Source organism: Urtica dioica, chromosome 11, assembly GCF_054948205.1.
Source record: "Urtica dioica subsp. dioica isolate 48M chromosome 11, U.dioica_male_clone48M_v1_H2, whole genome shotgun sequence".
NCBI lineage: Eukaryota > Viridiplantae > Streptophyta > Magnoliopsida > Rosales > Urticaceae > Urtica > Urtica dioica.
Window position 1 is genome coordinate 21,436,688 of NC_142766.1, and position 25,596 is coordinate 21,462,283.

The window sequence follows — 25,596 nt, forward strand, 5'->3', positions numbered from 1 at the left end:
AAATTTATTATACATTTATTTTATTTGTGCCCCCACTGAATAAGATTTCTGGATCCGTCACTATATATATATATATATATATATATATATATATATATATATATATATATATATATATATATATATATATATATATATATATATATATATATATATATATATATATATGTGCAACTTCTCAAGAGTGTCCTATCAAGTGTTAACTACAAAAACCCATGTTCAAAAAACAGAAGAAAAAAAAACTAGGAACCCAGTTGTGAAAGATCACTCTAACAAGGAATGGAGAGGTGTTCGAAGCCGCAGAATCCGGGGACTTTAACAGCGTAATAGAAGTATTAAATGGGTTGGAAGGACACGGTCCTCCACGTGGCGATCCGGTCAGCCCTGCACGTCACTGTCCGGAAAGGCTTCACCGCCGTTCCTGAGCTGCTTCTTGAGGAGGACGTGGACGAGCAGCTTGGCCTGCTCAACAACGTTGGCGAGTCGTCGCTGTTCCTCACCGCCGAAATAGGGTCCCTCGACATTGCGACGCTCATCATTGAAAAATGTAATTTTTCAGCCTGCCCGACACTGCTCTTCGACGGACCCAAGGGCATGAATGCTCTACACGCCGCCGTGATTCAGTCTGTCAACGGTGTTGATGCAACTACTTTGCATTTATTGGCGATGTTTATTTGGCAAAATAGCGCATAAAAGGAGGATATTTGTTGCTGATGTGGAGCCTTCACGCGGCAGAGAATATTTGATTTTGTCGCAGATTTTGTTGCGACATATTCTGCGACATTCTCGGAATCATCAAATATTCGCGAGATTTTCCAGGGATCTGAAGATATGATATCCCTGGTGCCAGCAACAGAATCACACGCCCTAATTCGCTTCGGAGACTACATAAGGCGTCCTCCTTCCACACACCTCTTTGACCCTTTGGAAACACTTGTTTGAGAGATTAATTTTTCGAGTGTTTTAGCTGAGCATTGAACGACCTGTGTTCAAGCTCTTAAGGTGTCTGTTACCTCTGCTTTGTTGCCTATATACGGGTGATTGTATTAGAAGCAAGAGGTTAGGTTTTTCCTTTGTTTTGATCGGGAAACACTGTTAGAAGTCTCGGGAGAGAGCTTCTGTGGGAATCGAGGGGATCTCGTGCTTAGGGGGAGCCTAAGTTGCTGTTGAAGAAGATAGACGTAGGTTGGGTAGCTAGCGAGGGAGTCGTTTAGTGTAAAACCTTATTGTACCACGTTATCATAGTAGATTGCTTTCCACCGGGCTAAGGCCCCCCAGACGTAGGCAGGGATTGCCGAACTGGGTCACCAATCTCTGTGTTCTTTATCTTTTCGCACTTACAGCTTTCTCTGTTTTGATCACTCGAATTTTGGTGTTTGTCACAGAATCCGTCATAACATATTCTGTGACATACGCACAGATCGCGTAATTTCAATTGGTATCAGAGCGGTTCACTCCTCACCTTGAGTGTGATCCGTGGTATTTACTGATCTGGTATTCGAGATGGATTTCATGAGGGAAGGTGCGTCGATTAGCCGACCTCCATTACTTGACGGCGGTAACTACTCCTATTGGAGGGCGCGTATGAAGGCGTTTCTGAAGTCCTTGGATGAAAAGGCTTGGAAAGCAATTCTCACTGGATGGACTCATCCGACCACTGAGGAAGCCGATGGTAGCTCGACTCTCAAGCCTGAAGAACGTTGGTCCGTCGTTGAAGAGAGGCTTGCAAACTCCAACTCTAAAGCTCTCAACGCCATCTTTTCCGCTGTGGACGCCAACATTTTCAAACTCATCCACACCTGCGAGGTTGCCAAAGACGCATGGACAATCCTTCAAGTCCACCATGAAGGAACCGATACGGTACGTATGTCGAGACTTCAACTATTGACCACAAAGTTTGAAAATCTCAGAATGGAAGAAAGTGAAACTATAAATGAGTTCAATTCTCGTCTTTGTGATCTGGCTAATGAATCGTTTGCCCTTGGCGAGAAAATTCCCGAGGAGAAACTTGTCAGGAAGGTGTTGCGATCGCTGCCCAAACAATTCATCTACAAAGTCACTGCTATTGAGGAGGCCAAAGACATAAGAAGCATGAAACTTGAAGAACTCATGGGTTCTCTCCGAACCTTTGAGATGACGATTGATCCGGAGCCCAAAATGAAGGGAATCGCCTTGAAAGCGGATGTCCATGGAGACCTTGCACCCTCCGACGATGATGATATGGCTAAAAGCATTGACTTGCTGGCAAAGAACTTCGAGAAGTTTGGGAAGTACATGAAGAAGCTCAACCACAATTCAAGCGGGAATGTCACAGAATCTGCCCCAGACAAATTCCACAACAACAACCGGGGTCCCAACCCTCAGAGAAAACCAAAGGCTGCTGAGACATCACATGACCAGAGAGGCAAATCCAAGGGGATACAGTGCAGAGAATGCGAAGGGTTCGGTCACATACAGGCAGAATGTGCGAATACACTCAAGAAGAACAACAAGAGCTACAATACTACTTGGAGTGATGAAGATTCAGGGGATGAAGATAGTCCGAACAACCTCCTCGCTTTCACCACTCAGGAAGCGACCGATCCTCAGTCTCATCAGGATGTCACAGAAAATGTCTCTGACAAATTCTATGACAATGCTTCTTCCAGTGAGAGTGATGTTGAAATCTCATTGGAATCTGTCTCACAAGCCTATCGTGAACTGTTTAGTCGGTGGACCGAAGTCGTACGGCTGAATGAAAACCTTCGCACAAAGGTTAATGTCATCTCTAAGGAAAAAGAAGTGCTTGCCTCAACCGTTGCCTCTCTCCAACGAACACTTCAGTCCGAAAAGACACAGCAAGATAAGCTTATCTCTGATTTTAATGCTCTTAAAAGAAATATTCGTATGCTCAATTCAGGAACATCCAATCTTGATGACATTCTTTGCTTGGGGAAAGATGCAGGAAATCATCACGGCATTGGTTATGATGCTCGACAACCTGGTTCCATAACCACGTTTGTAAAAGGCAGCAAAAAACCAGAGGAGGCTGATGTCACAGAATATGCTGAAACATCTTCTGTGACAAGACGCAATCGGCGACGTCGGGTTTGTCATTACTGCCTAAAGCCTGGCCACATCAGACCTTGGTGCTATCGACTCCAGAAAGATTTGAAGAAGCAGTCTCAGAGTCGGAAAAAGACCGTTGCCCCTCCTGAGAAGATTTGGAGAGTTCGTGAACCAGACATCCGATGCAATGTTGCTTACACTTCACTCAGAGCTATGACGACCGAAGATTGGTACTTTGATAGTGGCTGCTCCCGCCATATGACCGGTCAAAAGGATCTTTTGAAGAATATCGAGACTTGTCCTAGTCGCCATGTTACCTTTGGTGACGGGGTCAAAGGGAAAATCCTCGGTGTAGGCACACTGAATGTTGATGGTCAGCCCCCTCTTGGCAAAGTCCTCTACGTGCAAGACCTTAAAGCCAATCTTATCAGCGTCAGCCAATTGTGTGATGCCGAGCTCTATGTCCACTTCAACAAGACTACGTGCAATGTGACCAATGCCTCCAACAATCATGTTATGATAGGGAAACGCTCCTCCGATAATTGCTACTTATGGGTGCCTCTAGATGTATTGCCAGAAACCTGTTTGAAAACCAAACTCGAGGAGACGGACTTATGGCACAAGCGTCTTGGACATCTCAACTACCGCAGCCTGAATGACGTTATTTCGAAGGAAGCTGTTCGTGGTATTCCTGCACTGAAGTACCAGGGTGGAAAGATCTGTGGAGATTGTCAGATAGGCAAACAGACCAAGATGTCACACAATATGTCACAACATCTTTCTACGACACGTGTTCTGGATCTGCTCCATATGGACCTCATGGGTCCTATGCAGGTTGAAAGCCTGGGAGAGACGTTCCAAGTCTTCAAGGCTCTCTGCTTCTGCCTTCAAAAGGAGAAAGCTTGTGACATAGGCAAGGTGATACAAATACGCAACGATTATGGTCGTGAGTTCGAGAACAACGCCTCGGCTGAATTCTGTGAAGACCATTGCATCTCCCATGAGTTATCGGCACCAATCACTCCCCAACAAAACGGTATTGTGGAGCGTAAGAACCGGTCGCATGTGTTCGAAGCATCTAGATCCGCCTTGGGTCTATGTGTTATCGAATCTTGAGTCATCACCTTTGTGAGTTATTTCCCTTACCAAAAAAAAAAAAAAAAAAAAAAAAAAAAAAAGAGAAAAAAAAAAAGAAAAAAAAAAGAAAAAAAAGAACAAAAAAAGAAAAAAAAAAAAAAAAAAAGAAGAAAATAAGGGGGAATATCGGCACCAGCACCACCATCCACTTCCGCTGCCCCTACACGTGCTGGAACCGCCTCTGCATCGATCTCAGCCGCTGTTGATTCTGCAGACGAGTCTTTCGTCGGTTCTGCTGAGTTCTGAGTATTGACTATGGCTCAACTTTTGTAGGTGATGAGCTTTATGTCTTTTTGTTGATTGCCATGCGTTGTATCTTTTTGTCTCAGACTTTGGCTCTGCTTGTCTCCCGTATCAAGCATGTCTTCAGGCAAAAAGGGGGAGTAGTAATCGAGGTTCATGAATATGTTGAAACTATGTTGCGCTTATATTTTGTGTAATTTGTACTGATGCTTGTCTTAGCTAGTTTTTTTTTAGCGTGCACGTTCGCGAGTTACACTTGAACCTCGCGTTGGTTTTGATGGTCATTTTGGCACGCCCGCGAGTTACACTTGAACCTCGCATTGATTTTGCCTAAAACACCGCCAAAGGGGGAGATTGTTGATGCAACTACTTTGCATTTATTGGCGATGTTTATTTGGCAAAATAGCGCATAAAAGGAGGATATTTGTTGCTGATGTGGAGCCTTCACGCGGCAGAGAATATTTGATTTTGTCGCAGATTTTGTTGCGACATATTCTGCGACATTCTCGGAATCATCAAATATTCGCGAGATTTTCCAGGGATCTGAAGATATGATATCCCTGGTGCCAGCAACAGAATCACACGCCCTAATTCGCTTCGGAGACTACATAAGGCGTCCTCCTTCCACACACCTCTTTGACCCTTTGGAAACACTTGTTTGAGAGATTAATTTTTCGAGTGTTTTAGCTGAGCATTGAACGACCTGTGTTCAAGCTCTTAAGGTGTCTGTTACCTCTGCTTTGTTGCCTATATACGGGTGATTGTATTAGAAGCAAGAGGTTAGGTTTTTCCTTTGTTTTGATCGGGAAACACTGTTAGAAGTCTCGGGAGAGAGCTTCTGTGGGAATCGAGGGGATCTCGTGCTTAGGGGGAGCCTAAGTTGCTGTTGAAGAAGATAGACGTAGGTTGGGTAGCTAGCGAGGGAGTCGTTTAGTGTAAAACCTTATTGTACCACGTTATCATAGTAGATTGCTTTCCACCGGGCTAAGGCCCCCCAGACGTAGGCAGGGATTGCCGAACTGGGTCACCAATCTCTGTGTTCTTTATCTTTTCGCACTTACAGCTTTCTCTGTTTTGATCACTCGAATTTTGGTGTTTGTCACAGAATCCGTCATAACATATTCTGTGACATACGCACAGATCGCGTAATTTCAATCGGTATATATACATATATATCTATATAAATGTTGTATATAACAAAATAAAGTCGTGCGATATGAGGATTTAGGGATTCCAAAGACAAGGAAATTTGAATAATAACGTGACAAAAAGGAATGTAATAGTTTCAGTGGCCATAAATAAGAAGGGAATAGACTAAACTGTCTTTATACAATGATAATACTAATAATAATAATAATAATAATAATAATAGTAGCGCGAAGCTAGGTGATGATGGGCTCTCAATATTAAAACCATCTTGTTTTTAGTAAATTTTAATATATATATATATATATATATAGATAAATATATATATATATATATATATATATAAATAAATATATATATAGATAGATAGATAGGGATGATGTAGTTAAATAGTCAATTTAAAGTTATGAATTTGCAAAATAGACAAGGTTTGTCTTAGTTTAGTGAAATAGTCAAAATATGCAGCGATCTGACTTCATACTTTTTTTGACTTCAAGATTAATTTTTTTGAAAATGATAAATTGTTTATAATAATCGTCAAAATTTTTAATTATGGGCGTAAATTTGACTACTTTGCTGAAAAGTGAAAACTTTGATTATTTTACTAATCAATAAATTTCAAATGACCTTGTACAATTTTTCCATATATATATATATATATATATATATATATATATGTATACATGTATATATATCTATCTGAAACGAAATAATAGTAAAATGATGAAAACCTTTACTAAGTAATATCCTTTTGAAACTCTTTATATCATTGATCAAACTTCTCACAATCTATGTATTTATTTTCATTTTCTTTTATAATTGCTATATTAAGCTCATTTGATTTTTTAATTTTAATAAAGACTCATTTCATTATATATACTATACGTGATTTAGACATGAAAGAAGTGGGAATAAAATCAAACAAATAGTAATTAAAAAATATGTCGCTAGAATAATTAATTCCTATTTTTCAATATATATATATATATATATATATATATATATATATATATATATATATATATATATATATATATCTGAAACGAAATAATAGTAAAATGATGAAAACCTTTACTAAGTAATATCCTTTTGAAACTCTTTATATCATTGATCAAACTTCTCACAATCTATGTATTTATTTTCATTTTCTTTTATAATTGCTATATTAAGCTCATTTGATTTTTAGAGATTTGTAAGTAACTAGGCCACTTTAAACGTGTGATTTTGGATCTAGCCTATGTTTGACAATTTTTAGGGATATAGCCAAGTGGCTTATGTGGCAATAATTAAGGTCTTATTTGCCCTTATTTATTAACAAATTCGTCACTTTCTCTCTCTTATTTTTTTTCAAATAATTTTTTTTACATCAAAACTTCAAAAATTCGTATCTTTCTCATACGAACTCGAAATTGAGTGATTTCAGATCTTACAAATTCGTGGCGTCGAGATCTTCAAAAATAGACCCATTGTGTTTGATGAAAAATTATGTTTAATGCATCATAGTTACGTTTCCATTTTTTTGATAATTTCAAAAATTACCAGTTATTTCCATATTTAATGTAATAACGTGATTTTTCTATCACTACAAGAAATACCACATTTAGCGACGAAACTATTAGCGACGACTTAATCGTCGCTAATAAATCGTCGCTAATCACCCTTTTAGCGACGATAAAATCGTTGCTAATTCTTTGGTGCGAAAAATATTGAAGTTTGGCGGCAAAGATAATTAGCGACGACTTAATCGTCGCTAATTCTTTTTTGTCGTCGCTAAGTTCGCGGGAAAATAATTAGCGACGATAAATTCGTCGCTAATTATTTCTGAATTCATTTAGCGACGACAAATTCGTCGCTAACGATGTTGAATTAATTTCGAATTTTAAAGAGAGAAAAATCCCTCCAATTTAATTAAGACGAAAACATTTAGCGACGATAAAATCGTCGCTAAAGATTGTTTTATTGTCGCTATACAATTAGCGACGAAATAATCGTCGCTAAAGGTCATCCAATTTATAACGAATTTTAAAGAGGGAATAATCTCTCCCATTAAATTTAAACGAAATGATTTAGCGACGATTTAATCGTCGCTAAATGTCTGGTGAACGTAAGTTCATTTAGCGACGAACCTAAATCATTTAGCGACGAAAAAATCGTCGGTAAAGGTCTTTAAATACCAGAAACGCGACCCAGCTCCTCATTCGCTCAGAAACCCTAAATTCTACTTTCTCTCTCTACTTTCTCCCTCCTCCGCTGTGAGAAACGACCGCCGTGTGTCGCCGACGCTCCTCCGCCGTGTGCCTCGCCGGTAAGTCTCTCTCATCACTACTTCTCTCTCTCTCCTCACATCTCTCTCCTAAAGTCCCTCTCTCTCCCATTACAGCTCATCCTCCGCCGCTCCTCCGCCGCTCCGCCGCCGACGCCGACGCCGACGCCGCTCCACCACCGACGCCGACGCCGCTCCGCTTCTCTGGCCGCGCGCGCTCTCCCTCTTGATCTTGATCGGTAAGTTTTTTTTTTTACAAACTATATATATATATATATATATATATATTAGTTAGTTAGTTATAGGATTAATATATATTAGTTATAAATTTATGTATATATTAGTTATATAGTTGTATATGATTAATATATATAGGATTATAAACTTTAGTTATAAATTTATTTTAATTAGTTATAGGATTATAAACTTTAGTTATATATTTGTTATAAATTAGTTATAAATGAATTATATAATTTTAGTTATAAATGTTTGTTATATATTTTTTAGTTATAATTTTAGTTATAAATGAATTATATAAGTATAAATTAGTTATAAACTTTAGTTATATATTTGTTATAAATTAGTTATAAATGAATTATATAATTTTAGTTATAAATGTTTGTTATATATTTTTTAGTTATAATTTTAGTTATAAATGAATTATATAAGTATAAATTAGTTATAAATGAATTATATATTTTTAGTTTATAAATTTGTTATAATTTATATTTTTAGAATTATATATTTGTTATACCAAATATAAATTTTATAAATTATAAATGAATTATAAATATTTGTTATAAATTTTATAAATTATAAATGAATTATATATTTGTTATAAATTTTATATTTGGTAAAATTATGTAAAAATAATTAGTTAGTTTATGTAAATTAAATGGAATTGTATTTAATTGTTGTTAGAAATGATTAAAAATGTGATGGATTATGAATTTTAATAATCGAACCACTGAGGTTGGATTTATTGTTAGTTTTAGGACGTTTCTATGCAGGTTTTAAAGTTAAAGGCTTGATGCCGGGTTGTTAAGTTTATAGGGGAGGTTCTGTCGAAATTTCGGTAGGATCGATCGTGAAATTATAAAATAAAATCCGAAAACTACTAAATTTTGAAATGTTCAATCTATAGGTAAAATGAGTTATCCAAATAGGAATTGGATAATCGAGGACCAACGTTTAAGCGTTGAGTTTGCGGCTGGCATGACAGAGTTCATGGCAATGGCCCGACAACACGTAAATGTCGAAGGACGAGTTAAGTGTCCATGCAAGAGGTGTAACAACGTGTTGATGCAAAAAATTCCTGATATAGAGAATCATCTCTTTATCAGAGGATTTAAGAGGAATTACACGAGGTGGAACTTTCACGGGGAGGAAGAAGATGACGTAATGCAGTATCAGACGGAGTTCAGAGGAGGAGGGATGTTTGATGCTGTACACGATATCTTAGATCACAACGACGTAGACGGTGACGATGACAGTATTGACCCGAATGCAGAATACCAGAGTGGACAGTTCGATGACCTTTTCAGCGACCTGAACACAGAATTATGGCCGGGTTGTACGGAGTATTCGTCACTCTCATTTGTTGTCACGTTGATGCATTTGAAAGTGATGAACAAGTGGACGAATAAGTCGTTTGATCAGCTTCTGAAAGTACTGAAAAAATCTCATCCGATCGACAACACGATTCCAGAGTCACATTATGAAGCAAAGGCGAAATTGCGTCGATTTGGTATGGGTTACGAGTCGATTCACGTTTGCAAACACGATTGCGCGTTGTTTTGGAAGGACAACGCCAATCTAGACGAGTGTCCAGTTTGTAATGAGAGTCGGTGGCTGATGAAAGACGGTGGAAAAAAAGTAGCGCATAAAGTGTTGCGCTACTTTCCACTGAAAGATCGACTTAAGCGACTGTACGCGAGTCGGCACACAGCTCTAGAGATGCAGTGGCACGAGAATGAACGCATTAAAGAGGATGGTGTACTGCGACATCCTGCTGACGGAGCAACGTGGAAGGAGATCGACCGAAAATATCCCATGTTTGCGACAGAACCGAGGAACGTCCGGCTTGGACTTGCCGCCGATGGTTTCAACCCATTTGGTGACATGAGTTTATCGTACAGTATGTGGCCGGTAGTCTTGACTGCGTACAATTTACCGCCGTGGTTGTGCATGAAAACATCGTACTTGATGTTAACATTGCTTATACCAGGTCGTAGTGCGCCGGGTAAAGACATGGATGTTTTCTTACGACCGCTGATTGATGAGCTGAATGAATTGTGGGAAACCGGTGTTGTGTTGAGAGATGGTTCGACCGGTGAGCTATTCAGGTTGTTTTCCGTACTTCTATGGACGGTGAATGATTTTCCAGCGAGAAGCAGTTTGTCGGGATGGAGTGGTCAAGGGTACCTTGCTTGTCCGACGTGTAACAACGACACACCATCTTTCAAGGCTCGAAACAAGATTGTTTACTGCGATCATCGTCGATTCTTGCCGTTGTTACACTCGATGAGGAAGAGCAAACTGTACAAGGTACGAAATGAGAAACGACCACCACCAGTGAGAAAATCAGCGAGCGATATACTTCGACAATTGCGATTAGTGGGAGATGCAACCCCGGGGAAGCACCCTGACTTCGGCGGGAAGAAACGAAAGCGCGATGCGAGTGAGCTGAATTGGACAAAGAAAAGTATTTTCTTCGAGTTGCCGTATTGGTCGAGTCTTACGCTGAAGCATAACCTCGATGTAATGCATATAGAAAAGAATGTATGCGACAATCTTCTGGGTACCTTGCTGAACATCGATGGGAAGACGAAAGACACAGATAAGGCGCGGTTGACTTTGGCGGACTGAAACATAAGGCACGAGCTTCATTTATACCAAGAAGGAGATAGATGGATGAAACCGCCTTCGTCATACACTTTGACACCTTCAGAACGGAAGCGGTTTACTGAGTTCTTGAGATCTGTCAGATTTCCCGATGGTTTTGCGGGGAATTTGAAGAAGAATGTTACCGCGGATGGGAGGTTGACGGGTTTGAAGTCTCACGATTGTCACGTGATTATGCAGCGCCTATTGGCTCCTGCTATTCGTCCTTTTCTGGAGCGAACAATTCGAGATGCCATAATAGAGCTCTGCAACTTCTTCAGACTTATTTGCTCTAGAACGCTGGTAATTTTAGACATTGAGAAGGCGCAAGAGGATGTGAAGCTTATATTGTGTAAGTTGGAACGAATTTTCCCGCCTGATTTCTTCACAATCATGGTTCATTTGGTAATGCATCTACCGGAGGAGGCAATTAACGGAGGTCCAGTTCATATGCGGTGGATGTTCCCATTTGAGAGATACCTTGGAACGCTCATTCTTGGTCAATCTTCGTCTTCCGTTCAGTTGTCAGTAGAACCGTTAGATTTAGATTCACTGTCAACGCGTCATCAGTCTGCGATACCAGAGCCCGTGAGCAACGACGCAGTGAACTTGTTGGAGAATATTGAAGAAGAAGAGTTTATCGATGATGAAGAAACTGAGGACGAAGATTTGATGGAAGAAGATGATTTGTCAGACGACGATGATTGATAGTATATAACGTTTTTCATTTACTTACTAAATTAATTGCGGTCGTGGTTCGACATCGACTGCAAGAGCAGCGTACAGGTGGCGCGGTCGCTGAAACCGAAGACCGTTAAGCTCGACACCGAATGGGAGACGCTGATACAACGATATACGAGCGATGAATTTAAGGTAATATCGAATCATTTACGTTACTCGAATGTTTATTAAACGATTTGTTATTTACGTGTACGTTTACTTATATTACAACAGGCTATACAAGCGAAGAATAAGGCGAATCGCGCGAAGAAGAAGACGAAGACTCGACAGGGGACGATTGGGTTCTCGACCCACCACATGAAAAACGTAAGTTTTATGTTTATATGATACATCAAATCGTTAAAATTATCTAACACTTGAAGTTTTGTTTACATGCAGAAGAGCGTCGAGACAGGCGCATTCGAGAGCTTGTTTGCGAACTACAAGCGCCAACATCAGTCCGACAAGTCTGAATGGCTGACTCCTGAAGCCTCCGCACGTTATGTAAGTTTACATTTATTTTTCTTATTTTTCGATTAATATATACTAACTAGTTAATTATATCAGGATCGACTGGTCGCTAGGTTCAACACGTTGCGAGCGGAGGCTGAGCACCAAGGAGCGGACGTTGATATTTCCGTTCTAGAGCAGCAGGCGATCCGCGATATTATGGGTTCGCGGACTGATCACTTGACCGGCGTCGGACGTTTGGTGCCACAGGGAGCACGGATGGCGGCTGAAGTCGCCGAAGTCTACGGTTCGGAGGCTGGGACGTCGCAACCAGGATATGTCTCGCAGGAGGTGTTGGCATCGACCCTCGCCGCGTTCGCCGAGACAATACAGAGTCAGGTGCCCGGCCTCAACCTTAGCTCGTTCATGTCCCAATTTCCGCAGAGTTCGCAGCAGGCTCCGTCATCCCACAGCCAGCAGACTCCGACGGCCGACGTCCACACTCCGACGCCCGACGTCCGCACTCCGACGGGCGGCCAGCAAAGGACTCCCGACGCCAGCCAGCAGACGACGCCCGGCGGACCAAGTCAGTCTACTCCGACGCCGCAGCCTGCAGAACTTCAGCGCCAGCAGAAGAGCGTTTCTCGTCGAGGAGGGGGAAAACGAGTGGCGGGACGACAAAGCAAACGTCGCGACTAGTGGTTTATTAGTTCTTTTGTGTATTTATTATTTACATATTTCTCGATAACCGAAAACGTACGTAACCGGATTTTATATAGTTGTTGATTTGGATAATATAATTTAGTTTTTATATGATTTTTCATTTTAGAATTTCACAACAAAAAAACCGTAAAAAAAATAATTAACGACGAAAAAAAAAATAATAATAATAATTAGCGACGATTTTATCGTCGCTAATTATCATTCACACAACGTTTTAGCGACGACTTTGTCGTCGCTAATTGGCGCGGGAAAAATTCCCGCGTGAATTAGCGACGATAAAATCGTCGCTAAAACTCTGTTTCACAACGAAAAAAACTTCTCGTCACAACATTTAGCGACGACTTTGTCGTCGCTAATTGACGCGGGATTTTTTCCCGCGTTAATTAGCGACGACAAATTCGTCGCTAATTGTCTGTTTCAAAATGAAAAAAAATTTCTGGTTACAACATTTACGGACGGTTTTATCGTCGCTAATATCGTCACTAAATATTTACCGACGATTAAATCGTCGCTAAATATATTTAGGCACGGCGAATTAGCGACGACTTTTATCGTCGCTAATATCGTCGCTAAATACATTTAGCGACGATTTCAGGGTTATTACCGACGAATAAAATCGTCGGTAAATGTTGTAAATGTTGTAGTGTATATCTATGATATTAAACATGATTTTTCATCAAACACAATGGATCTATTTTTGAAGATCTCGGCGTCACGAATCCGTAGGATTTAGAATCGCTCAATTTCGAGTTCATATGAGATAGATATGGTTTTTTGAAGTTTTTATGTAAAAAAAAAAATGTAGAAAAAAAGTAAGAGGGAGAAAGTGACGAATTTCTTAATAAATAAGGGTAAATCAGACTTTAATTATTGCCACATAAATCTGTTGGCTATTTCCTTAAAAGTTGTGAAACATAGGCTAAAAACAAATTTCATAGTTTCATTTTGGCTATTTCGCTACACTACCTTTTTTATTTTAATAAAGACTCATTTCATTATATATACTATATGTGATTTAGACATGAAAGAAGTGGGAATAAAATCAAACAAATAGTAATTAAAAAAATATGTCGCTAGAATAATTAATTCCTATTTTTCAATATATATATATATATATCTATCTGAAACGAAATAATAGTAAAATGATGAAAACCTTTACTAAGTAATATCCTTTTGAAACTCTTTATATCATTGATCAAACTTCTCACAATCTATGTATTTATTTTCATTTTCTTTTATAATTGCTATATTAAGCTCATTTGATTTTTTTATTTTAATAAAGACTCATTTCATTATATATACTATATGTGATTTAGACATGAAAGAAGTGGGAATAAAATCAAACAAATAGTAATTAAAAAATATGTCGCTAGAATAATTAATTCTTATTTTTTAATACACAATAAAAATAATTATATAGCATTATCAAATTTTTTTAAAGGACAATTGGTCCAACAGCCAATAGCCAATTCTCTTAAAAAGCAGTCAAAATTATATTTTATTAAAAAAATAAATTAAATTAATTAACTAACTTTTTAATTAATTTAATTTGAGTTAATCTTTTAATAAAATAAAATTTGAGCTAAAATTTTATAAAAATGAGTCAGTGAATTGTACAATTGTAAATTTGATTTCAAATTAAAGTATATACATCCGGGGTTGGACGCCTCTCCACTTAGCCGCTCATTTGGGACATTTGGAGGCCACAGACTCATCCTTAGAACCCACTCCGACTGCGTTCTCATCGAGGACAGCCACGGAATGTCGCCCCTCCACGTGGCAGCCAGGGAAGGCCATGTCAGCATAGTGGAGGAGATCGTCCGTCGGAGCCCACAGGCCTGTGACGCCGTGGACAGCAAAGGCCGGACCGCCCTCCACGTGGCGGTCCGCCACGAGAGGCTCAGAGTCGTCACGGCCCTGCATCTGGCTATGGGCGGTGTGCACGAGCTCCGGATCATATATATGCTCCTCGACGATACCAGGATCGAAACGAGGGCTAAGAATCTCGCACGTCTCATGCCCATCAACATGCTCCGATCCAATACGTACGGAAATTACAGAATTAAAGGTCATGCTCTTACCACACAAAGACGCCACATTTTGACCTAGTTTTACAATTATTAGACAATTGATTCTTGGTTTTGAAATCCGGGATTGTTGTGTTTCAGCGACAATCCATCATTATGAAGGAAGCGGAGAGGGTAAAAGGGCAAGAGAGTCTCCCGTCAATGGTCGAGAGAGTCGAGAAAAAACAGCAGCAAAATATTGTCATCAGACCAGGAAGCCAAGTGGGCGAGGGTGAAGAAGATTTCGAGCACACACTCACTTGCGGCGACCCTGATCGCGACAGTGACTTTTGCAGCAGCCTTAACGGTCCCCGGAGGGTACGACGAGAAGAAAGGCAGAGCGGTGCTGTCGGCTATGCCAGAGTTCGTGGCATTTGTGGTAACCGACATGTAGCGTTCTTATGCGCGACCGGGGCGGTGCTCCCGCGGAGAAGAACTATCAAATGCTTATTCGGTTCACCAGTAGCGCGACTCTGTTGACGCACATATCACTCGCAATGATGGTAAATGCTTTCGGTTTAGGCTTTCAAGTCTTATGCCGAACCGCTCCTTCCTCACTGTCTGCCCGGTTGCATTATGTTTTATCTTTTCAGTTTGCTACATGTTATAGACTTTATTTTATAATGGCTCAAATGTAATATTAATTGGTGGGTTTAATATATAATCAAATTAAATTTTATTGATTAATTAAATCAAAGGTAATTTCGTTATATATTGATGGTGAGTCTATATGAAGAGAAATCTAAGTGTTTGGTCCTCTCAACTTCTTATGCCATCAACACATTTCTCTAAGTCTTAATGGATCGAGAGAGAAAAATCAATTATGGTTATTCCGTCATGGCTATCGTCACTCTTGTCATGGATCAAGGTAGGCTTTCCCACGCTCTAATGATATGTAAAAATCATATACTGCTAAGATCTTTGCTAGTTAGCAGAATTGTATAAATTATGCTTACATAAAGTATCAGAGCTTTGTTTTAGAACGTGTGTTTTTCTATTACCGATAATGTAGAAATTATGTTCTTTGCTATTCTTTATGCATTGTTATGATCGAAATTTTATAACACCGAACAACCATATAATACCAAGCATAACCCGTTCGAGGTGTGAAAATGTGAAATAGTACAAGAACACAAGTTGCGTTTTGAATACTGACTGGCAGAACCGAAAATGTTGGAGAAATACTCGGTATAAGAAAGACTAGTCAAATTAAAGTTTACAATGGCCACACGTAAGCATCAATAACCGCCCAAATAACCTACGATCTCTTATCTGAGCAGTTATACCACACGATCAGGGCGGTTACCAAATAACCGCTTAAGACGTAGAAACTGATCAACCCACATCCACACCTGATCTCCGCATATAAAAACACAAGCCCCCTATCATAAAAGGCTGGATACTCATTCGCACATACACTCACGATGCACAAGTTTTCATCTATATTTTCACATTTAGTTTGAATTCCCTTGTATTTTCATACTTCTTGTATTGAAAATTTTCTAGTATAAGAACAATCCGATCTTCACACTCGATGAATTGTTGAACCTGCTCGGCGTGTTCGTGTGATCGTCGAGACAATTGTTGTATCTATTTTTTTTATATCAACAGTTTGATACTAGAAAGAAGGGTTCCACGTTGAAGTTCGATGGCGAGTTCGTCGGCACCACCGAGATCTGGAGTGGAAGGCGATCCTCAAAGTGAAGAGCGCGAAAAAATCGAGCATCACCACTGATTACTGAGGAAATTATAGAAATGCTTGTTGTGTTCAGGTTATCAAAACAGAGGAAAAAGTGTTGGACTTAATGTGCTACTTTTCTTTAAATGGAAATGGTTTTTGTACGCTCGTATTGGATGAAATGTTTTCAGTGAAAATGGATATTTATTTTCTTTTTCTCCTTGAATTTTTTGGATTTTTGGATTCCAAAAAAATTCTTCTCGTCTCGTTTTGAAGAATAAGGGTATGATAAGTGACGTTGGAAAATTGGATAATTAAATACGTAAGCATTTTTTCTTCGGTGCACCCAAGCAAGTATTGAATAGCATTCTTTTAATAGTGTCTTCCACGAACACAATAAAAGTAAGTCTTTGTATAAGATTTAAGCATTGAGTATGAAGTATCAAGCACCAAGTCGCCGTAGAAAAAAAAAAGGGTTAGAATGTCGTTATAAGAAGGAAAAATAAACAATTATTCTGCTTTATTAGTTTTGTAAGAATATGCTTCGTACTTTCCAAAACATGAAGACAAGAAGCGACGAATAATTTGTAATCATTTGAGTGACTTGTCTTAATAAAACTAACAAGTATCTGTCTTATGATATTACTTTAACGTAGTGATAGATGATTGTTCAACTACGTTGTGATTACTTACTTATTGAACAACCGATTGATTTTGCTTCGTGGAATCTAACCTAGTAACAGTTTGCTTCGTACTTTACAAAATATATGAAAGCTTTTTCCCTCAATATATATATATATATATATATATATATATATATATATATATATATATATATATATATGAGTACGTCAATTGTCAATGCTTTTGTAAGAGGATATCTTTGGGTGACTGTAAAAATAAGTAAGTGGTCGACAAAAATCGTCAAGGGACTGAAGGGAGTGGTGTTAAATAATCTACACATTATATATGGCGTGAATATAAAAACGACCTGTAGTTGACTTGACTTAATTACGTTGGGACAAACAAAACTATCCAAACACACACAGGGACTTCATAAATGAGGATGTCTTTCACTTTTGTGAATGACCACTCACCCAATCATGGATGAGAAATTCTTCGATAAAAAAAAAAAAATCATGGATGAGAAATTGTACGAAGTCGCAGGATCTGGAGACTTGGATATAGCGGGACTATCAACTGAGACGACCCTGGACGAGCTAGTGACGGCGCACAAGAAAGACACGGTCCTCCACGTGGCGATCCGGTCGGGGAACTTGAAGTTCGCCGGACAGGCCATCGATCACTGCCCGAAGCTTGTAACCACGCCCAACTCCGACGGCGAAACGCCTCTCCACGCGGCGGCAAGGACCGGCGAAGCCGAGATGGTCAAGCTCCTCATGGAGGCGCGTGAGAAGGACGTGGAGGACGGCTGGGAGATGCTGAGGGCGAGTGAGACTCGCGCCGGCGACATGGCTCTCCACGTCGCCGCACGGCACGGCTTCGCTGACGTGGCCAAGCTGCTTCTTAAGGCGGACTTGGAAGGCCAGCTCGGGGCTCTGAGCTCCGCCGGCGAGTCGCCGGTTTTCCTCGCCGTCGAAGGAGGGTTCCTGAACATGGCCAAGGATATCATCAAAATATGTAACTATTCGGCTGGCTCCACGGTCTTCCACGGATCAAACGGCATGAATGCTCTACACACCGCCGTGATTCGGACCCGTAGTGGTATATTTATATACGTGTATTGTGTATAATATTTAGACTCATATGGGGATACGTGTATTTTGAATTTTATTGCAAGAATAGCGTGCTTAAACTTTTCTTATTGCATATATAACATTTTAAAAATTGTAAACCGTCATTTTTTTTAAAATAATTGTTCTTGATGTTTACAATTTTTTTTTATAAAATGATATATTATTTTATGCACTATTTAACTTTATATATAGTTTACAATTTCATTTACAAAGAAAAATAATAGTTACCGTTTGAAAAATTGTTGTTTTTGAAAGGATTTAAATAATCGCTATTTTGAAAATGTTGCATCATAAAATCTTTATGTTCGTAATTTTTCCTTGGTAGTTTGATATTTTCGGGATTTAGTAGTGGCTCAAGGGATTAGGTCGTCTAATCCTGAATAAACGTTTTTTTTTTCCGTTTTAAATTATAACTTAATTTTTTGATATAGGGTTTAAATGTTCTCCTTTGTCTAATGTTTTTTCCTATCGTGTGTTCTTACTTAAAGTGTAGTTGATCTATTAGTTAGGCTTTTAGTAATGAGTTTGATTCCCACTAAACATCTAGGTTTCCACTTAATGATTGTTAGTGTTTCCAATTCCTCAATTATTATGAGGTCAGGCAAAGAAGAGTAGATAAAAAAAAAAAACTTATTATGTGTTCTTAATTTTGGTATTCAACTTTTCGTAACATCGTAACATTTTCAAGGTATATATGTATAGAGAGAGAATGAAATATATGCGTTGTTATGTAGGGAGAATTTCGGAACATCATGTGCCAGATTTGTCGTTAGAGAATTTTAGAAGCTCGGCCAGAAGTCTCCTTTTGCACTTAGAAGATCGGTTTGGACGGTTTTCAATAAGGCAGTTGTCCAGTAGCTTATCTTCCAAGAGCTTCGTTCTGCTCGAAAAATTAGGATGGGTTACCGATAAATCCAAAACAGGTAACAACCCTTGACATGAACTACTATACTACAAAAATATTATTTTTTTAGGTCAAAACCCTTATTTTGAGAATGATATGTAAGTTTTTTTTTGTCCTTTTCATGTTTTACTGCCACAAATTTGTATAAAATTTTATGGGTCTATTAGTTAAATAATCACATTAATTTATAGTTTAACATTGTTAAATAGCTAACGTTTCGTAAATCTTAGATAAATAAATCATTTTTTATTATATATTTATAGATGTAAATCTTAAGTAAATAATCACTTTCATTTATTAGGTCACGTGATTTTTATAGCTATTTATCTAAGATTTACAAAACGTTGACTATATAACAATTTCATATATTTTAGTTGTTTATTTACCTTTTTTTTTTTTTGAAATTTTATAATAAAAAGAGGTATCGAATTAGAAATAAACTTGAAATGGGGCACAAAATACAAATGTCTAAGCGCTAAAAAACAATGAATCCGTGTCCGTTTCTTTATTTTTAGCTGATAAATGGACTAAAAAAAAAGGGATGAAAATACTATAGAGATAATGGAGGTAATTCTAGAAAAAGTAGAAGAGAGCCAACAGATGGATCTACTCCGTAAACAAGACGATACTCTAAAGTGGACCCCTCTCCACTTCGCGGCTCATTTGGGACACGTGGAGGCCACAGAACTCATCCTCAGCCGCCACCCCGACTGCCTCCTCATCCAAGACAAATACGGAATGTCGCCCCTCCACGTGGCAGCCAGGGAAGGCCACGTCAGCGTGGTGAGGGCGATCGTCCGTTACAGCCCACAGGCTTGCGAGGCCATGGACCACAACGGTCAGACCGCCCTCCACGTGGCGGTCGTCCACGGGAGGCTCGGAGTCGTTAGATACTTCTTGGCCACGCCTGGGCTCCGGTTTTCGCTGAACGCTGCCGATGCCGACGGTAACACGGCCCTCCACCTGGCGCTGGGCCGCGATCGGCGCTGGATCATGAAGGTTCTCGTTGACGATGTTAGAGTCGACAAGAGGGCTATGAATCTCCGATGTCTCAAGCCCATCGACATTCTCCAATATAATAGTCATATCGGAGAGCTCTTCAAGGTTAGTGCCACTCAAACATCTCATATCCAAATCATGAAGAAGCGAACAAGGTTAATTATGAGTTTCTCTTCCAATCAATTTCGTGACGTAATTTCACGATATTTAATATTAATTAACGTGATCGGTAAATGAATAATGAGTTTTTACAAACATATAGACCTAACTATCAAGATTGAGCATTGTTGAGTTTCAGTGCTGGTTTATGAAGAAGCTGGAGAGGCAAGGAGGGCAAGAGAGTCTCCAATCAATGGTGGAGAGAGTTGAACACAAGCACCACCAAATACTCTCCGATCTCCGTCGCTCAGAACAACCACAACCACCACCGTCAGACACGGCCAGCAAGTCGGCGAGGCTGAAGGAGATCTCGAGAGCACACCTACTCGTGGCGGCCCTGATCGCGACGGTGACGTTCACGGCGGCGTTCACGATCCCCGGAGGGTTTGACGGGAGTCACGGCACGGCGGTGATGTGGAAGAGGCCGTACTTCGGGGTGTTCGCGGTGGCGGACTCGGTGTCGTTCTTCTGCGCCACCGCGGCGGTGCTGCTCAACTTCGTCATGTCGGTGGAGCACAACTACCACCTTGTTCTTAGATTTGCGAAAATGGCGGCGTTTTTCACCTACTTGTCGCTCTTCGGGATGGTCGTCGCTTTCACTTCCGGCTTGCGAGTAGTTCTGCCGGCCGACTCAAACCTCTCCGTCTACACGCTAGTTTCCGGCGCTTTCTTTTTGTTTCTCTTCTCCATTGGCTTTTTGTAGCTTTGCTTGTTTGTTCACAAAAAACATGATTCGGTTTATAACATTTTAATCACCCTTTTTATTCTCTATATGAAGTTGAAACATAAAGGGATTTGTTTCAATGTAAGAGAGATAATTGGTAGTGTAGATAGCAAAAGATTGGGCAATGATAATGAAAATGATTAAATATTAAACGTAAATGACGGACTAACATTCAATATAAATACAATAAAATGTGTAGGTGATTTGTTTGAGCGAGTCGTCTTAATAAAATTAACAAGTAGCTAGCCCTCGAAAAACGTTATATAATTGTCTTTAATAAGCATTTGGGCGAGTGCCTAAGTAAATAAAATTTGTTTAATACATTTTTTTTTCTAGGTTTTCTCAAACGCATCCATATCGCCCGTCAAAGTCTACTTAAAAATATATAGAATATTTTTTGTTTGTTTGTAATGTGTAAGTCACTAATAGCGCAAATTAAGAGCGCTTCATATGTTTTCCAGGAAAAAAAAAAGCCTTTACTAATAGTAAAATGATATCTATCTATTTATATCTATCTATCTGAAACGAAATAATAGTAAAATGATGAAAACCTTTACTAAGTAATATCCTTTTGAAACTCTTTATATCATTGATCAAACTTCTCACAATCTATGTATTTATTTTCATTTTCTTTTATAATTGCTATATTAAGCTCATTTGATTTTTTTATTTTAATAAAGACTCATTTCATTATATATACTATACGTGATTTAGACATGAAAGAAGTGGGAATAAAATCAAACAAATAGTAATTAAAAAATATGTCGCTAGAATAATTAATTCCTATTTTTCAATATATATATATATATATATATATATATATATATATATATATATATCTATCTGAAACGAAATAATAGTAAAATGATGAAAACCTTAACTAAGTAATATCCTTTTGAAACTCTTTATATCATTGATCAAACTTCTCACAATCTATGTAGTGAAATTTGTTGTAACTAGCCAAATTTGTCATTCTTATTGGGGGAATAGCCAAAGTTTCATTTTATTAAGCAAATAGCTCATATTTTCGGCTCAGACCATAACGCCCTTGGTAAATTCGCGAATAGGTTAATTTAATTAACCTACTGGAGTGAGTTATGTTAATTAATTAACTTATTGGTTGAATATTAGTTTAGGTTTTGATTTTTTTGTGAGTAAAGTTAATTTACTAAATGATTGAATTCGGAATTAGGTTAATTAATTGAATGCTTTGAATACCAATTGACTTAAGTTATGATTTTTGCAAATTTTTTGTGAATTTCAAATCATTCATGAATCAGTTAATTAATTAACGTAACTCACTCCAGTAGGTTAATTAATTAACCGATTCGCGAATTGTTTCTTCTTCTCCACCTCCAGCGAACCCGAGGTTAGGGTTAGGTTTAGGGCTTTGGCCACGGCGGCGATCTCGGGGCTCTGGTTGAAGAGGATGAGGATGGAGTCGATTTGGAGCAAGATTTCGGCGATCGGGAGCGAGGTCAGGATGAGGAGGAGGAAGGTCCTCTGGGCGGCGAGGCCGAGGAGCTTGAACTTCTCGGCGCCGAAGGCCTGGTTGCAGATCGGCTCCATTCCGGCGGCGAGGCCAGAGAGGACGGAGTAGGCGGTGATGTTGGCGAAGGCGACGGCGAGGGAGTCGCCGGCGAGTTGGACGGCGCCGAGGCGGCCGAGGAAGAGGACGGAGATCAGGGATCGGGAGTAGAGGAGGAGATCGGTCAACGCCATGGGAATGGAAATCTCGGAGATTCGCTTGGACTCTGTGACGATCGGAGATACGAAAGCGAGGAACGAATACCAGAAGATTTTCGGCGGCTTTGGGCTCTTTCGTCGGCGTCGCCATGGAAGAAAGTTTAATTAGATGAGAGAGAGAGAGTTGTGTGAAAGGGTAATTTAGGTAGTTTAGATTAGTTGGGCTATTCCCTTAATTAATTGAAACTTTGGCTATTCTCTTAATATTAATAGGTTGATTTGGCTAGTTAGCAAAATAGCCCATCTATGTATTTATTTTCATTTTCTTTTATAATTGCTATATTAAGCTCATTTGATTTTTTTTTTTTTTTAATAAAGACTCATTTCATTATATATACTATATGTGATTTAGACATGAAAGAAGTGGGAATAAAATCAAACAAATAGTAATTAAAAAATATGTCACTAGAATAATTAATTCTTATTAATTTTATACACAATAAAAATAATTATTTAGCATTATCAATTTTTTTTTAAAGGACAATTGGTCCAACAGCCAATAACCAATTCTCTTAAAAAGCAGTCAAAATGATATTTTATTAAAAAATAAATTAAATTAATTAACTAACTTTTTAATTAATTTAATTTGAGTTAATCTTTTAATAAAATAAAATTTGAGCTAAAATTTTATAAAAATGAGTCAGTGAATTGTACAATTGTAAATTTGACTTCAAATTAAAGTATATACATCCGGGGTTGGACGCCTCTCCACTTAGCCGCTCATTGGGGACATTTGGAGGCCACAGACTCATCCTTAGAACCCACTCCGACTGCGTTCTCATCGAGGACAGCCACGGAATGTCGCCCCTCCACGTGGAAGCCAGGGAAGGCCACGTCAGCGTAGTGGAGGAGATCGTCCGTCGGAGCCCACAGGCCTGTGACGCCGTGGACAGCAAAGGCCGGACCGCCCTCCACGTGGCGGTCCGCCGCGAGAGGCTCAGAGTCGTCACGGCCCTGCATCTGGCTATGGGCGGTGTGCACGAGCTCCGGATCATATATATGCTCCTCGACGATACCAGGATCGAAACGAGGTCATGCTCTTACCACACAAAGACGCCACATTTTGACCTAGTTTTACAATTATTAGACAATTGATTCTTGGTTTTAAAATCCGGGATTGTTGTGTTTCAGCGACAATCCATCATTATGAAAGAAGCGGAGAGGGTAAAAGGGCAAGAGAGTCTCCCGTCAATGGTCGAGAGAGTCGAGAAAAAACAGCAGCAAAATATTGTCATCAGACCAGGAAGCCAAGTGGGCGAGGGTGAAGAAGATTTCGAGCACACACTCACTTGCGGCGACCCTGATCGCGACAGTGACTTTTGCAGCAGCCTTAACGGTCCCCGGAGGGTACGACGAGAAGAAAGGCACAGCGGTGCTGTCGGCTATGCCAGAGTTCGTGGCATTTGTGGTAACCGACATGTATCGTTCTTATGCGCGACAACCGGGGCGGTGCTCCTGCGGAGAAGAACTATCAAATGCTTATTCGGTTCACCAGTAGCACGACACTGTTGACGCACATATCACTCGCAATGATGGTAAATGCTTTCGGTTTAGGCTTTCAAGTCTTATGCCGAACCGCTCCTTCCTCACTGTCTGCCCGGCCGGTTGCATTATGTTTTATCTTTTCAGTTTGCTACATGTTATAGACTTTATTTTATAATGGCTCAAATGTAATATTAATTGGTGGGTTTAATATATAATCAAATTAAATTTTATTGATTAATTAAATTAAAGGTAATTTCGTTATATATTGATGGTGAGTCTATATGAAGAGAAATCTAAGTGTTTGGTCCTCTCAACTTATTATGTAGTTTTCTTATGCCATCAACACATTTTTCTAAGTCTTAATGGATCGAGAGAGAAAAATCAATTCTGCTTATTCCGTCATGGCTATCGTCGCTCTTGTCATGGATCAGGCTTTCCCACGCTCTAATGATATGTAAAAATCATATAGTGCTAAGATCTTTGCTATTTAGAATTGTATAAATTATGCTTACATAAAGTATCAGAGCTTTGTTTTAGAACGTGTGTTTTTCTATTACCGATAATGTAGAAATTATGTTCTTTGCTATTCTTTATGCATTGTTATGATCGAAATTTTATAACACCGAACAACCATATAATACCAAGCATAACCCGTTCGAGGTGTGAAAATGTGAAAAAAGTACAAGAACACAAGTTGAGTTTTGAATACTGACTGGCAGAACCGAAAATGTCGGAGAAATACTCGGTATAAGAAAGACTAGTCAAATTAAAGTTTACAATGGCCACACGTAAGCATCAATAACCGCCCAAATAACCCACGATCTCTTACCTGAGCAGTTATACCACACGATCAGGGCGGTTACCAAATAACCGCTTAAGATGTAGAAATTGATCAACCCACATTCACACCTGATCTCCTCACATAAAAACACAAGCCCCCTATTAGAAAAGGCTGGATACTCATTTGCACATACACTCACGATGCACAAGTTTTCATCTATATTTTCACATTTAGTTTGAATTCCCTTGTATTTTCATACTTCTTGTATTAAAAATTTTCTAGTATAAGAACAATCTGATCTTCACACTCGATAAATTGTTGAACCTGCTCGGTGTGTTCGTGTAATCGTCGAGACAATTGTTGTATCTATTTTTTTATATCAACAGTTTGATGCTAGAAAGAAGGGTTCCACATTATAGTTCGATGACGAGTTCGTCGGCACCACCGAGATCTGGAGTGGAAGGCGATCCTCAAAGTGAAGAGCGCGAAAAAATCGAGCATCACCACTGATCAATGAGGAAAGAAATGCTTGTTGTGTTCAGGTTATCAAAACAGAGGAAAAAGTGTTGGACTTAATGTGCTACTTTTCTTTAAATGGAAATGGTTTTTGTATGCTCGTATTGGATGAAATGTTTTCAGTGAAAATGGATATTTATTTTCTTTTTCTCCTTGAATTTTTTGGAT

The 25,596-nt window shown here is 39.1% G+C and overlaps 3 protein-coding genes across 3 annotated transcripts in view; all 3 read left to right on the plus strand.

Annotated features, from left to right (window-relative positions):
* The window catches only part of FLK (RNA-binding KH domain-containing protein), an 84,149-nt gene that overhangs the window by 15,332 nt on the left and 43,221 nt on the right, over positions 1-25,596 (plus strand). The window lies entirely within an intron of this gene.
* LOC149382341 (uncharacterized) lies at positions 1,504-12,690 on the plus strand. Its single transcript, XM_089601480.1, has 4 exons — positions 1,504-4,096; positions 4,459-4,580; positions 11,840-11,944; positions 12,008-12,690. Exons 1-4 carry the CDS (start codon positions 1,504-1,506, stop codon positions 12,587-12,589), a joined length of 3,402 nt encoding a protein of 1,133 aa, XP_089457606.1. The 3' UTR covers positions 12,590-12,690.
* Positions 17,423-20,890, plus strand: LOC149382342 (uncharacterized). The gene is made up of 4 exons (XM_089629914.1): positions 17,423-18,082; positions 18,849-19,037; positions 19,575-20,122; positions 20,316-20,890. The coding sequence occupies exons 1-4, from the start codon at positions 17,443-17,445 to the stop codon at positions 20,877-20,879; spliced, it is 1,941 nt and encodes a 646-aa protein (XP_089486040.1). The 5' UTR covers positions 17,423-17,442; the 3' UTR covers positions 20,880-20,890.

Excerpts from the sequence above, each read along its gene's own strand:
- LOC149382341 (XM_089601480.1), top strand. The coding sequence starts at position 1,504 with ATGGATTTCATGAGGGAAGGTGCGTCGATTAGCCGACCTCCATTACTT. Across the intron at positions 4,097-4,458 it reads ACAAAACGGTATTGTGGAGC|GTGATGAGCTTTATGTCTTT; the intron begins GTAAGAACCGGT and ends CAACTTTTGTAG. Across the intron at positions 11,945-12,007 it reads CTGAAGCCTCCGCACGTTAT|GATCGACTGGTCGCTAGGTT; the intron begins GTAAGTTTACAT and ends TAATTATATCAG.
- LOC149382342 (XM_089629914.1), top strand. The coding sequence starts at position 17,443 with ATGACCACTCACCCAATCATGGATGAGAAATTCTTCGATAAAAAAAAA. Across the intron at positions 19,038-19,574 it reads TACCGATAAATCCAAAACAG|AGATAATGGAGGTAATTCTA; the intron begins GTAACAACCCTT and ends AAAATACTATAG. Across the intron at positions 20,123-20,315 it reads ATATCGGAGAGCTCTTCAAG|TGCTGGTTTATGAAGAAGCT; the intron begins GTTAGTGCCACT and ends GTTGAGTTTCAG.